Source organism: Amblyraja radiata, unplaced genomic scaffold (genome assembly GCF_010909765.2).
Source record: "Amblyraja radiata isolate CabotCenter1 unplaced genomic scaffold, sAmbRad1.1.pri scaffold_839_ctg1, whole genome shotgun sequence".
Taxonomy (NCBI): domain Eukaryota; kingdom Metazoa; phylum Chordata; class Chondrichthyes; order Rajiformes; family Rajidae; genus Amblyraja; species Amblyraja radiata.
This window is the reverse complement of record NW_022630843.1, coordinates 1-13,672: the sequence shown is the minus strand read 5'-3', so window position 1 is coordinate 13,672 and position 13,672 is coordinate 1. Positions and strand designations below refer to the sequence as shown.

General features: G+C 42.3%; 1 protein-coding gene and 1 long non-coding RNA gene across 2 annotated transcripts; both read left to right on the top strand.

The window, feature by feature from the left end:
• The first annotated feature begins 2,715 nt into the window (after positions 1–2,715).
• LOC116970397 (myosin heavy chain, clone 203-like) lies at positions 2,716–10,370 on the top strand. Its single transcript, XM_033017052.1, has 6 exons — positions 2,716–2,775; positions 3,368–3,485; positions 4,050–4,102; positions 7,070–7,202; positions 9,697–9,803; positions 10,281–10,370. The coding sequence occupies exons 1-6, from the start codon at positions 2,716–2,718 to the stop codon at positions 10,368–10,370; spliced, it is 561 nt and encodes a 186-aa protein (XP_032872943.1).
• Positions 10,371–10,790: 420 nt separating this feature from the next.
• Positions 10,791–13,610, top strand: LOC116970396. The gene is made up of 3 exons (XR_004411130.1): positions 10,791–10,881; positions 12,266–12,374; positions 13,413–13,610. It is a non-coding gene; the product is annotated as an uncharacterized LOC116970396 (long non-coding RNA).
• The last annotated feature ends 62 nt before the right edge of the window (positions 13,611–13,672 follow it).

Genomic DNA, 13,672 nt, shown 5'->3' with positions numbered 1-13,672 from the left:
AGTGATCTGAAATACTACTAATGTGGTATGTTGGGTTGTTTGTATATGGCATTAATTTCATATCCACTAAAAAATAATCAATCCATCAATCTTTGATAGGTTGCAGGAGCACCTGTGATGCCTTGGAGCATCCGCTCAAACTGGAAAAAACCAAGAGGGCAAATAAAGGCTGTCTTTTCTTTGTCTGCCTCAGACATTTCCACTTGGTAATATCCGCTTCTCAAATCCAGCACAGAGAACCATTTACTGCCAGTCAGACAATCAAGTGCATCATCTATGCGCGGCATGGTGTACTGGTCTGGGATGGTTCTGGAGTTCAGCAGACGATAGTCAATGCACATTCTCACTTTGCCATTCCTCTTCCTCACTATGACAATGGGAGAGGCATACGGACTTCGGGATTCTTTGATTATTCCGGCTGCCAGCAGTTCTTGGAGATGGCGCCGAACATCCTCAATGTCTGCAGGTGCGATTCTGCGGGATCTCTCTCTGAATGGTCTAGAGTCTCTGAGTCTTATGTGGTGTGTCACACCTCTCGCTAGACCCACATCCCATTCCTCCAATGAGAATACATCAGCTCTCTCTGACAACTTGTTGGCTAACCTAGCCTTCCATGCTTCGGGAATGGGTGAATCCCCAAAATTGAAGAGCTCAGGATCAATTGACATTGTTTTCGGAGACTTCTTTGGCTCAATGACAGAGTCAACCAGGTACACTTGGGCTAGCACTGTACCCGCAGGAAGAGCAGTTTCTTTTTGAGATTCATTTCTCAGCAAGAGTGTGAAGCCATTGGTATCCATAGCTGAGGGTGGCAGGACTACTGGCGGAACCAGCACACCAGCAGGAAGGTTGGTGCTTTCATCAGCCTCCACCATTAGGATGCTTTTATCCATAGGTTGCTGCTTCTCCACTTCACAGACAGCATAGTGTGCTCCTCCAGGTGGGATTCTTAGAGTCCCAGGGCCCTGCCATTTCACTTGGCCAACCACATCCATTGGCGGATTACAAGGTGATGGGGATTGTTCAGAACGAACAGTGTTTATTCTCAGAGAGTGAACCTCATCGTTGCCTTTGAGTTCCTCACATTGGTACAGCAGGGAGCGCAGTTTTGTTGTATTAGTGCCAATGACAACAGGAACTGGGTCAGGACTTGGCGGATCAGGGCATATTAGAGCCACCACGGGAACTATTTCTTCAACTCCCTTGGAATTAGGAGGCAGTCCCAGCTCAACTGCCACATAGCCTGTATATGGATAGCTAGTGTCACTCAGTCCCCATATGGCAAGGTCTTTGAGTGGGTGAATGGGCACATTGGGAAGGAATCTGGTGTGCCAACTCTCAAATATGATAGTGACTCTGGAACCGCTGTCTAAAATGGCTCTACAGGGTTGACCATCAATTTTCACATCAGCCATCATGGATGGGCCAACCAGTCCTTGTGGCAGGTTATGAGGCTGCTGTGTGTAGACTGGACCAACCTGCTTCGACTCAGCAAACCTTTTGTGTGACGCTTTATCTTCCTTACTTTTGCGCAGAGCACCGAGCAATTTTTGGATTACTTTTGGGCTGTTCCCTGGGGCTGTGCAGTGTGTGGCAATATGACCATTTTCTCCGCATCTGTAACAGAAGAAGCTCTCTGAGTCTTTGGCATTATGTGGTTTAGCTGCTGGGCTGGGTCTGGCCTTCCATCCCTCTTTTTAGGGTCTGCAGTCACAGGACTGTGAGATACAGACATCACAGTTAGCTGATGTTGTAGCTGCAGCACCTGTTGCCTCAACATTTGAACTTCACTTTCTTTTTCAGTGTCTATAGTTTTCTTGGTGGGTTTGAATTTTGGCCCAGTGTGTGTGTCTTGCTGCTTTTCCCTTAGCTCACCAAGCTCTGCACGAAGCTCTTGAATCTCTGCCTTCAACTTTTGGTCTTCTGTAGCTTTGGTATTGGCTTGGTCTCTGACTTGTACTTGTCTTACTGTTGTAGTTAATTTTCGTCGAGCTGTCTCATATTCCTCCTCTTCACGAATCTCATTTAGGAGCTTTAAGAAGGTAGGAGGTTTCTCTTTTCTTTCTCTCAATCTCAGCTGTAACAGCGTCATATCAGAGTCAGTAGCACCTCTAATGAGTTGGTGAATTCGAGCATGATCGGCTCTGTGGCTGAGAAGGCCTCCTTTCTGCACTACTTTGATCAACGAGCGTTCCAGCCTCCTTAAAAAGTCAGAGAGCTTTTCACCAGACTGTTGGTGAAGGCTCCTGAAGGCAAAATATAAGTCTTCTCCTGACACAGGCATGCCAAAGGCACTTTCCAAGGCCTTTACATAGCAGTCAGGGCTAGCATCTGGGTCGTTTCGTCGTACAGCCTGAATTATTTCCAGGGCCGGCCCCTTTAAGCTCTCGACTATTCTCTTTCGTTTCTCACGTTCAGAGCAGTCACATTCTTCAATCATTAGATAGGCTTGTTCGAGCCAATGGTCAAGGCTCTCCTCTCCTGGCGGTGTGGGAAGGTTTCCAGAGAACATCCGCAGACGTCGAAATGCATTGTTCTCACTGGTAGGTCTCATCGTTTTATCCCAACAGTGGAAAAAATTGCAAACTGTGGAGGTATTGCTTTATTTACAACAAATATCAGATAATTATGGGTGTTTTTTCCTTTCTCTTTCTTAAAGACCAAGTGACGCTTCTGTACCAAGAGGCTGTAAGATCAGAGGACAGTTCCTTGTCAATGGAAGCTTCATACCTGTCTAAAATCGAGCAGATCCAAGAGGAGCTGGACAATGTACAGGTACCCCAAATATAAGTCCCTTGCACCTGGTGACGATTAACTGAATATTGATCTGTTTGCCATTTACCTGGAATGAAATGACTTCATCTTTTCAAAAAAGGAAAATTGATGGTTTGATATACCGTGAGTTGTTGAAGCATTGTAGGAAGCAATTTAAACATTTTTGTTTACATAGTTAGTTATGTACATTGTATATTTTTAATCTGGGCTCAACTGTATGAAGGAATGCTTCCCTACATTTCACTGCTCACTCCATTCCGTGTAGAACCCCTTTCTGAAGAGTAAGTGACATGGGATAGATGCGAGCCTGCAGGAAAATTCAATCATAAAATAGTTGTGGTAGAATGGAGGTGTCAGCAGTGGCACATTAAAAGTATAATGCATGCTAAAATTATTTCGAGAGTCATACTGCTCAGAAACAGGCCGTTCAGCCCAACTTACCCACATTGACCAACATGCCCCATCTACACCAGTCTTACCTGCCTGTACAGTCATAAAGCAAAATATTTAATCTAGAATTTGAATGGTGGCTATTTCACAGACCATTAGAAATCCCTTGGCTTTAATTGACACTAAACTTATTTCTACCCAGCTTGTTTCTGCTCAGAAGCTGCTGCTGGAGCACAAAGATGCGGAGATTGACTATGAAGAGGAGGACGACCAGTTACACCTAAAAGTGAACTGGCCACAATACGTCGAGGCACAAAATGGTGTGTGTATAGTATGACTTTCATTGGGTAAGAAGGAACTGGGGATGCTGATTTACACCGAAGATAGATACAAAATGCTCGAGTCAGCAGGTCAGGCAGCATCTCTGAAGAAACGAATAGGTGTTGTTTCTGATCAAGACCCTCCATCAGACCGAGAGTCAGGGAGGGGGAAATTAGAGGTATGGGGAGGTACAGAATAAAGCAGAGCCCGCATCGATGACTCGGGGTGAGGGGGGGGGGGGGGGGGGGGTGGAGCTGACAATGGTCCATTGTTGGCTGGGGATGAGGTGCTCATGAAGGAATATAAATGGTGAAATTAGCAAGAGGACTAGGGTGGGGGAGAGACGGGGAGATAGAGAATGGAAGGGTTATTTGGTTAGAGATCCTTCATTCTCTTGTGTAAAGGAACTGCAGTTGCTGGTTTAAACTGAAGATAGACACATAAACCTGGAATAAGTCAGCGGGACATGCAGCATCTGTGTAGAGAAATAATGGGTGATGTATTCAGGTCAGGGACTCTTCCTCGTTCTCTTTATTTAAATGGTGATGCGTGTTTTCTTGCAGAGAAGCTTCAAAAAATATTGGAAACATATGAAGAGCAATACCAGAACATGCAAGTAGGTTTAGAACAAGTTACCAAGGGAGCAGCTTCCCAGGTTGGGAGAATTTGTGATGCATTTAATTCCCCCACGTACAATCTTAATTCCAAGTGTGCGCATTCTGCACAGATTCAAGAGTCTCAAGTATCCTGCTAATTAATATTACATTGCATTTTACAAATAATTTTATGTTGCTTATTCAGATTTTTTGTTTAAAATGGGTCATTTAAGTAAATTTTGTTTTGCTCTTTTCTATCATCATCCTTACTTTTTGGCTTGATGCTTGCATCTGAGGGGTGCTATTTGCTTCCACACCAGATGGTTTCTGTATGCATTACCACACACCTTGGACATGGAGAAAGTTTACTGAATTAGCTGGTGTGGTTGGGGAAGCAACAGAGTATTTCCAGACTTGCCTATTAATATTATACGGTCATAAGGAATAGTAGAATTAGGTCATTCGGCCCATCAAGTCTACCCCACCATTCAATCATGGCTGATCAATTACTCCCTCCTAACCCCATTTTCCTACCTTCCCCTCATAATCTCAGACCCCTGTACTAATCAAGAATCTATCTGTGCCTTAAAAATATCCACTGACTTGGCCTCTACCGCCATCTGTGGCAAAGAATTCCACAGATTCACCACCCTCTGGGTAAAGAAATGTTACCTCATCTCCTTCCAAAAAGAATGTCCTTTAGTCTAGACCTAAAGGGCATAGCCTCAGGATAAGGATTGGCTTCAAAGCTGCAATAGACAATAGGCAATAGGTGCAGGAGTGGGCCATTCGGCCCTTCAAGCCAGCACCGCCATTCAATGTGATCATGGCTGATCATCCCCAATCAGTAGCCCGTTCCTGCTTTCTACCCATATCCCCTGACTCTGCTATCTTTCAGAGCCCTATCTAGCTCACTCTTGAAAGTATCCAGAGAACCGGCCACCACCGCTTCTGAGGCAGAGAATTCCACAGATTCACAACTCTCTATGTGAAAAAGTGTTTCCTCGTCTCCGTTCTAAATGGCTTACCCCTTATTCTTAAACTGTGGCACCTGGTTCTGGAATCCCCCAACATCAGGAACATGTTTCCTGCCTCTAGCGTGTCCAAGCCCTTAATAATCTTATCTGTTTCAATAAGATGCCCTCTCATCCTTCTAAACAAGCTCAGTCGCTCCATTCTCTCAGTATATGACAGTCCCGGCATCCTGGGAATTAACCTTGTAAACCTATGCTGCACTCTTTCAATAGCAAGAATGTCCTGCATATAATACTCCAGGTGTGGTCTCACTGGGGCCCTATACAACTGCAGAAGGACCTCTCTGCTCCTGTACTCAACTCCTCTTGTTATCCAACATGCCATTCGCTTTCTTCACTGCCTGCTGCATATTTACTTTCATTGACTGATGAACAAGGATCTTTTCCTTTTTCCAACTTGACATCATTTAGATAGTAATCACCCTTCCTGTTTTTGATACCAAAGTGGATAACGGCACCCTGAAAAGCATCCTCCTCACAGTTCACACTGCCACCCAGCTTTGTGTCATCTACAAATTTGCTAATATTACTTTGATTCCCTTCATCTTAATCTTTAATGTATATTGTAAATATCTGCACAGAGTCTTGCAGTACCCAACTAGTCACTGCCTGCCATTCTGAAAGGGACCTGTTAATCCCTATTCTTTGTTACCTGTCTGCCAACCAATTTTCTATCCATGTCAGCACTCTAGCCCTAATACCATGTGCCCTAATTTTTCCCACTAATCCCCCATGTGGGACCTATATGAAATGCTTTCTGAAAGTCCAGGTATACTATATCCACTGGCTCTCCCTTGTCCATTTTCCTAGTTACAGCCTCAAAAAATTACAGATTAGTCTAGCATGAAACCCTTCGTAAATCCATGCTAATTTGGACCGATCCTGTTACTGCTATCCAAATGTGCCGCTATTTGATCTTTTATAATTGGCTCTAGCAACTTCCCCACCACCGACGTCAGGCTAACTGGTATATCATTCCCTGTTTTGTCTCTCCCGCCTTTCTCAAAAAGAGGGATAACATTAGCTACCCTCCAATCTACAGGACCTGATCCTGAATCTATAAAACATTGGAAAATTATCACCAATGCGTCCTGATTTCTAGAGCCACTTTCTTAAGTACCCTGGGATGCAGACCATCAGGCCCCGGGAATCTACCCAACACCATTTCCTGCCTAATGTGGATTACCTTCAGTTCCTCCGTCACCAGAGATCCTCTGGCCACTAGTACATCAGGAAGATTGCTTGTATCCTCCTCAGTGAAGACGGATCCAAAGTACTTGACATTTCTCCTCTGATGGTTGAGAATCTTTTGAGTTCTTTACCCTCCAGAGCTGTGGGTGGAGAAACCATTCAGTATATTCAAGGGTTAGCCAGCTAGAATTTTACACTGCGGGAAGTTGAGGGTTATGGGGATTAGGTCAATGTTTAGATCACAGATCAAATCAGACATGATCATGTGATAGAATGAATAAGGCTCAAGGGCTGATTTTTTAACGTAATAAAAGTTTCCAATTATCCAAATCTACAACTTGCAATTCTAATGACGTAACAATATGTCTTGAAGGTGTACATTAATAGGAACAAGTCAGTGCTTCATTGCCCATAGGTCCATTTATCTTAAAGACAATTAAAATAATTTTACTTAAATCTCAAAATCACTGAAATCATCAAATCATTTCCAGCAGAGAATAAAAAATGGTAAACTTTTTAAAACTATATTTTTCACCATGATGTTCCTTTTTTAATGCTTATTCCACCTCTGGTCGTCTTGCCGAATAACTCTAAACTTCAAATCAGCTTGCTATTTTGTTAATTAAATATGTCCCGGAGGCAAACATAGAGAATCATTACTCTTGTATCATGCCGAAGCGTTTCTGTTTCTTATGGCATCAAGCATCTAATTGGCCAGTTAGATGAGTGGATGATGTTGCTTTGTGTGTAATGTGTCTGTAGATAAGTGAATCTGAATCTGCAGAGGAACTGGTGAAGTGGCAAGAAACGGATTATAAACCAACACCGAGCCATGACAACAATAAGTGGACTGTGATGGAATTAAAGATGAATCAAGTTGAAGAAAAAAAAGAAGGTAAATTGTGGTGCTCTCTGGTTCTCTCTTAAACGAACCATACAGTTTACTTTGTTTTAACTTAAAATATTTAAGAAGTGAATGACTTGATTTGATCTTGATGACTTGAAAGTTGAGTGCACCTCTATTTTGGGATCTGTTGTCAATATTTCAGTCGAGACAAAGGCACTTCACTAGCTAAATTGTGCTGTGACTCTAGAACATACCCTGCTCAGAAGTGTCGATGTGCAATTACTGTGGAATATGATTTGCCATTGATCATTCCCACCTTCCTATGCAACCTTTACCATTGCACAATAGTGAATTCTGTACCCTGAAAATTTGTTTTGGCTGAATTTTCTCCCCTTGTTCCATCCATTTGATCAGAACAAATGTTGCTTGTTAGCTGCGACAAGCTTTCTTTTATTTGTGAATCGTTTAGTCCTTGGTTCTTTTACACCTTTAAGCCTCTCATGGCTCTTATAATTACTGACAGCAATGCTGAATTGTTTCCGTAATTAGTTTATGTTGATAACAGATGGTTCAAAATATTTTGCCTAGTAAGATGATGTATTTAGAATCTGAGTTGTGCAGCACAGGAATGGCCTTTCATCTCACCATGTCCATGCTGATTTTTGTTTCCCATCTACACTTATCTCATTTGCCTGCATTATAAATGTCTCCTTCTATGCTTTGCCTATTACGTGTTTGTCTAAAATTACTTTAAAAATGTTTTAATTGCATTTGATTCTGCCTCCTTTGGCAGCAAGTTCCAGATCCAAAGCCCTCTCGGGGGAGAGAAATAAACTTTCCCTCAGATCGCCTTTACAACTTCCTCTTCTTACCTTAAACTTATGTTCTCTTGTTTTGGAACTCTACCATGGTAAAAAGATTTTGGCTCTCTACCCTGCCTCACATAATCTTACATACTTCTATCAGTCACTCCTTAACTTTCTCACTCCAGGGAAAAAGAGCCCCATCCATCCAGTTTCTCCCCATAACTAAAGTTCTCCAATCCAGGCAACATCCTTGTGAATTTTCTCTCCATTTTCTCCAAATCTATCGCTGATCAGACAGTAGAAGAGGCCCAACCTGAAACGCCGCCTTCCCATGTTACCGGAGATGCTGCGTTACTCCAGCACTTTGTGTCTGTTTTTGTAAACCAGCCTCTGCAGTTCATACATAGTGTGCTGACAGGAACTGCACACAACCCTTCAAGTGTGGCCTAACTAGTGTTTTGTAAAGTTGCAATAAAACATCCCAGCTATTATATTCCATACCCACACCTACGACAGCAACCATGCCATATGCTTTCTTCACCAGTCTGTTGCCCTGCTAAATTTTGAGAACTTTGGACTTGGACTTCTAAGATTCTATTCATCAACATTCATCAGTGCCCTGACCTGTTCTACAACCATTTTTACTTCCCAAATTATATCTGTCTGTGCTCCAGCCAACTTTCCATCTCATCTATATCCTGCTATGACCTTGGACAAATCTCCTCGCTCGGGCAACGGACATTTCAGCTGTGATCCCTGTGGTACCACAATAATCACAGATTTCCCATCAGAAAAACATCCTTCCATCACTGCCTCCTATTTAGATCCAACTGGCTAGCCCACCTTGCATTACATGTGCCCAAATCTTCTGCACTTGCCTACCATGTTTCGACCTGATGAAATGAATGCCCTAGTAATGTACTAAAATGATTAGTAGAATCCAGTTAAAGTTACTGCTCATTTTCCAAAATTGTTCTAAACCCCAACTAAACTATACTTTCATTGAATTATTTAGTTATAACATTTAGCTCTGCATTAAACATGCAGTTAAATTTCCTATTACATACTTTAGAGTGAGTTTTTATGAATACGCAAGTTTCACTGAAAGACTAGGAGGTTTATTTAACACGGGCAAGTGGGGTTAAACTAGATGGCATGATAGTCGGCACAGACACATTGAATGTAAAAGGACATGTTTCTGTGCTGTACAACTCTTTGGACTATTTAGTAATGAAAGGGAACACTGTTTTAACCCATAGTTTATTCCATCCATTATCTGATGTAAGTAAAATGAACCAAACTTCCTTATAATTTTTCAATGCAAAAGGATTTATTTTGTCCCCTATATTTACATTGGTAATTGCAAATGTAGAACACTTACCATTTTGTCCAAATGGCCACGACACAGGCTTCACTCAGTTTATTAATGGATTTGCAGGTTAAATTACAAATCTGCCTCTCCTGAACAAATACTGAAATTATATCTATACAGTTGTCTCTGTGATAAGTGATGTTAATTTAGCTTTGTTACTGCAAGCTTTTAAAATTAAAGCCAGCTGCAAGGTGTTTTAGCCCAGTCAGAAACTAACATCTTAACTTGGAGAAGCCACAAGGCAGCGACGGTCACCAGGGTCCAATCAGTCCATATTGTGTCTGTGTTCATGCTGTCTTTCTGAACGACGTGTCTTCCTGTGGCACAAAACTGATTGAGGATGACTGGTTCTGCTCCGATCCAGATTTGATCTCAGAACTGCAGGAGCTGGAGGAGGAAGTGGGGGATCTTCAGATACAAGGACAGGGTCAAGGATGGACAAAGCAGACCACAGCTGGCCAAACGCTTATGGTATGTACTCAGTCTGACACGTTCAATTTAAACTTTGATTTTATATATCGGTGTAAATTTAATGCTTGAGTTCACTCAACATTTTACGCTTAGTAGAGCGTTAATTAGTAGAACATTGGTGAATTCATTTTAGCTTGATACCAAGTAACTACATTTGGGAAACTTAAAGGGTTGTTAATACAGCAACTTTGTTGTTCCTTGGTACAAATATATTGTGAATTCATGTGCAAGGAAGTAAACGTTTCTATTAATATTTAGGATACTATTATTTATGAGGGAATAAAACTTTTGTCACAAACAGAAGAACATTCTCGTGTTTTATACCTTCTGGCCAAAGTACAGCAAGTGAAGATGTAAACTGAGCAATAGTTAAACTGTTAGACTTCTCCAATGCTTCCGATGTCAACAACTACTCTATTGATGGTTGACCTGCCGCCAGTGCACCGATGATCACATTGGCAGCATATCTCCCAACAGCTTCAGATGGATGACCTTAATTCTGACAACGCGCTGCTAAAAGCACAGTTGGTTCAGTACAGGGAGGAGCTAAACAGATCCTGTCTTTGAAGGATAATCAGTTGAAGTTGTTGCAAAAGCAACAGCAAATAAACCTTGAGACTGAGACATCCATCTTTAAAGAGCAATGGATAGTTGCACAAGGACAGCTTAAACAAAGTCCCTTAAAGAACCCTTAAACAAAGGGACTTTTTAAAGAGCATTTTCAGAGTACTAATGACATGCACGGAAACAAGCCCTTGCAACAATTATAAATTGAGCAGGATACTAAATCTCAAGGGACTAAATATGAAGCCATGACATTGCTCATTGGTGGGACTTGTTCCTCAGGATGCATATGATGACTAAATATCTGTGTATTATTTATTTTTTAATTTAAAAGATTCCAAGATGGACACAGCAAAGATATGTTGTAATCTTGTTTTGCATTCATGTGTGTATAAAGATTGAGCACTATTTTCATTTTGCAGAAAAAGGAAGAACTGGAAAGCATTCAACTATCAACACAGCAGGAGCGCAGAGAGCAAGATCCGTCCTGCAAGAATGAATTGGCTGAGCTAAGGTTTGGTTCTACTTGAACTGGGATATCAGGTGCATTTCTATTGTGCCATACGATCAAATGGGATTATCCCTTGATGCTTTGGCCAGCAAACAACGTTTGAAGTGTCGATGATGGTAGCAAACACGGCAGTCAATTTCCATAGGGTGGTGTCGTAGAGCCACAAATTATTCAACTCCTTGACGAAGGAGAATCCGTCTGGTTAAAGGAGGACATTCTGTTGCCAATGGCTCAACGGCTTTCATTTGCTTTGTTTTAGATTAGATTAGTTTAGGGAGAATCTAAATCCAAGCTGACTATCAACACGCATTTGGATTGTTTCAGTTCAATAGGCTCCCATTTGGCATATCATCAGTCCCTGGGATTTTTCAAGGGTTTATGACACACATTCTAGCCGAATTGAAGGTGTGGTGTGTTACTTGGATGACATCCTCATCTCAGCCCCTGGCAGGCAGACACATGATGAAAGGTTGGAAGTGGTACTCACACGCCTTGAGACACACAGTGTAAGAGTGAAGGCACAAAAGTGTGAGTTCTTTCAGAACTAGGTAGAGTACTTGGGTCATAAGATGGACAAGGATAGTCTACACCCCATCAAGGTTAAAGTTGATGCGATCAAGAACGCGCCCACTCCCAGAAACATATCTGAGATACGATCCTTTTTAGGATGGCACATCCATTTCGCCCATCACTTTTAGCAACCTTGGAAAAATAAGATGTCATTAGTCTTTGGACGCACTAATGACATCTTATTCTTCCAAGGTTGTTAAAAGAAACACGTTAGTTACTTTGGACTTTAGAGATACAGCGTGGAAACAGGCCCTTCGTCCTACTGAGTCTGCGCCGACCAGCAATCATCCCATACACTAGCGCAATCCTACACTCGAGGGACAAATTACAATTTTAACCAATCCAAATAGCCTACAAACCCTCACGTCTTTGGGATGTGGGAGGAAACCAGAATACCCGGAGGAGACCTACGCAGTAACAGGGAGAAGTTGCAAACTCCACACAAACAGCACCTACAGTCAGGATTGAACCTGGGTCTCTGGCGCTGTAAGGCAGCAATTCTGCCCCCACTGTTACTTGATAGAATCTGACGAACCATGTGGAATTACAGAATTCTGCTTGTACTAGCACTGAACGATTTATCCACTTAATGCTCCCCCCTTTCCTCTGACATGCGCCTTTTGAATTGTTTAAAAAATATATATTATCATTGAGTCATTTTTACCACCTTTTTCAGGGAATATAACCTAGGTCATAATTTGCAGAGTGAAAATAATTTCTCCTCCTCCTTTGTTCTTCCCAGCCCTTGGTATCGATGACATTTCTTTGAGAAGGTGGGGCTACTGTGTTACTGTTTATACTGCTGTTTTCTTTCCAGACATGTCAGACCAGCGCCCAGGAAGCAAACCATTGAAAATGAAACATACGAGGAATATGAAGAGGCTTTTGAGAATGACTCAATTGAAAAGGTGGTGGTGGCACGGAAGGTGTGTATTGCCTATCAATTCATCGTTTTCTAGTTGTAGTCTAATTTTCTGATGTTTTACACTGCATCGTGCCCCTAACACCCCACCCCAGTGAACAGGGCAACTCTGGAAAACCTGCTTCCATGTACATACTAACTAATAAATAGGATACATAGTACATCGGTTTGGAGTGGGTGATTCAGGCATCAACACAGAAAACCTGCCCTGGTTTCATTTTCCAGCCTCGATGTCTGCACGTGGTGCCCCTCCCCTCACCCAGCAACAATTCCTCTCCTGCGAGACATGAGGTGTTTGAGTTACTCTCATGTCGCACTCACGCGAATCGGTTTCCAAATGCATATCTCTAATCTCCCTGTTTCGGTATGAAACAGTGCAGTGAATACAGGCCAAGGTGAAAGCCAAATCTCCAAATGAATGCAATAAATTTAGTTATCTCATCTTAACCAAAAGAAATTCTTAAATGTAGAGACACCTTTCTAGGAATACAGAGAGCAGGAAAAAACAGCTGATGAAGGTTCATCTTTCCCCACCTTCAGCTTGCTGTATAGTGTAAGAATGGATACGTCACCCATCACCAAGGAATCCAAGACTAACCATGGAAGCACTGTCATTTTCTGATTGACTGTGACAGAGGATTGTTTAGAATCTAGACCTCCTGTCCAATAGTTCACCAAGGAATCTACATTGCTTGTTTGCTCATAGAATAGTGCATTCATTTGGACCATAGTATTGAAGCCGCTGCCACCCATTCGTACATTATAACGCGGATCTTTATAACATGATAAGTAAAAACAAATCTTCACATCTGTACCTTGGCATTTTACTAATTAGTTTAATTCTGAAAGAACTAATTAGTTGAGGTTCATAAGTGATGGGATAAGAATTAGGTCGTGTGGCCAATCAAGTCAACTCCTTGATTGAATCATGGCTGATCTATCTCTCCTTTGTAACCCCATTCTCCTACCTTCTCCGCATAAACTCTGACACCTGTATTAGGTTGATGTTAATTAGCTATTGACATCAGTTTCTGTTTTGCAGGCGAAGAGGCGAGTGAATTTTTTCAAACGTATATTCACCTCTCGAAAATGAAGACTTCACGATGCATGTTGGTGTTGAACCGGCCGACCCCTGTACGGAGCCAGTTCAGGGCAACCCACTCGTTCCAGGGCATGTCCGAGCCAGGTGTGGCTGTGGTGTTTGGTGCAACAGTGAATTGAGGAGGTCGGGAAGTCTGTTCCCAGCTAGTTCTCCAAGCTCCTAGTGCGTTGAAACCGGAGCCACAGAGGGTGGCTGCGTGA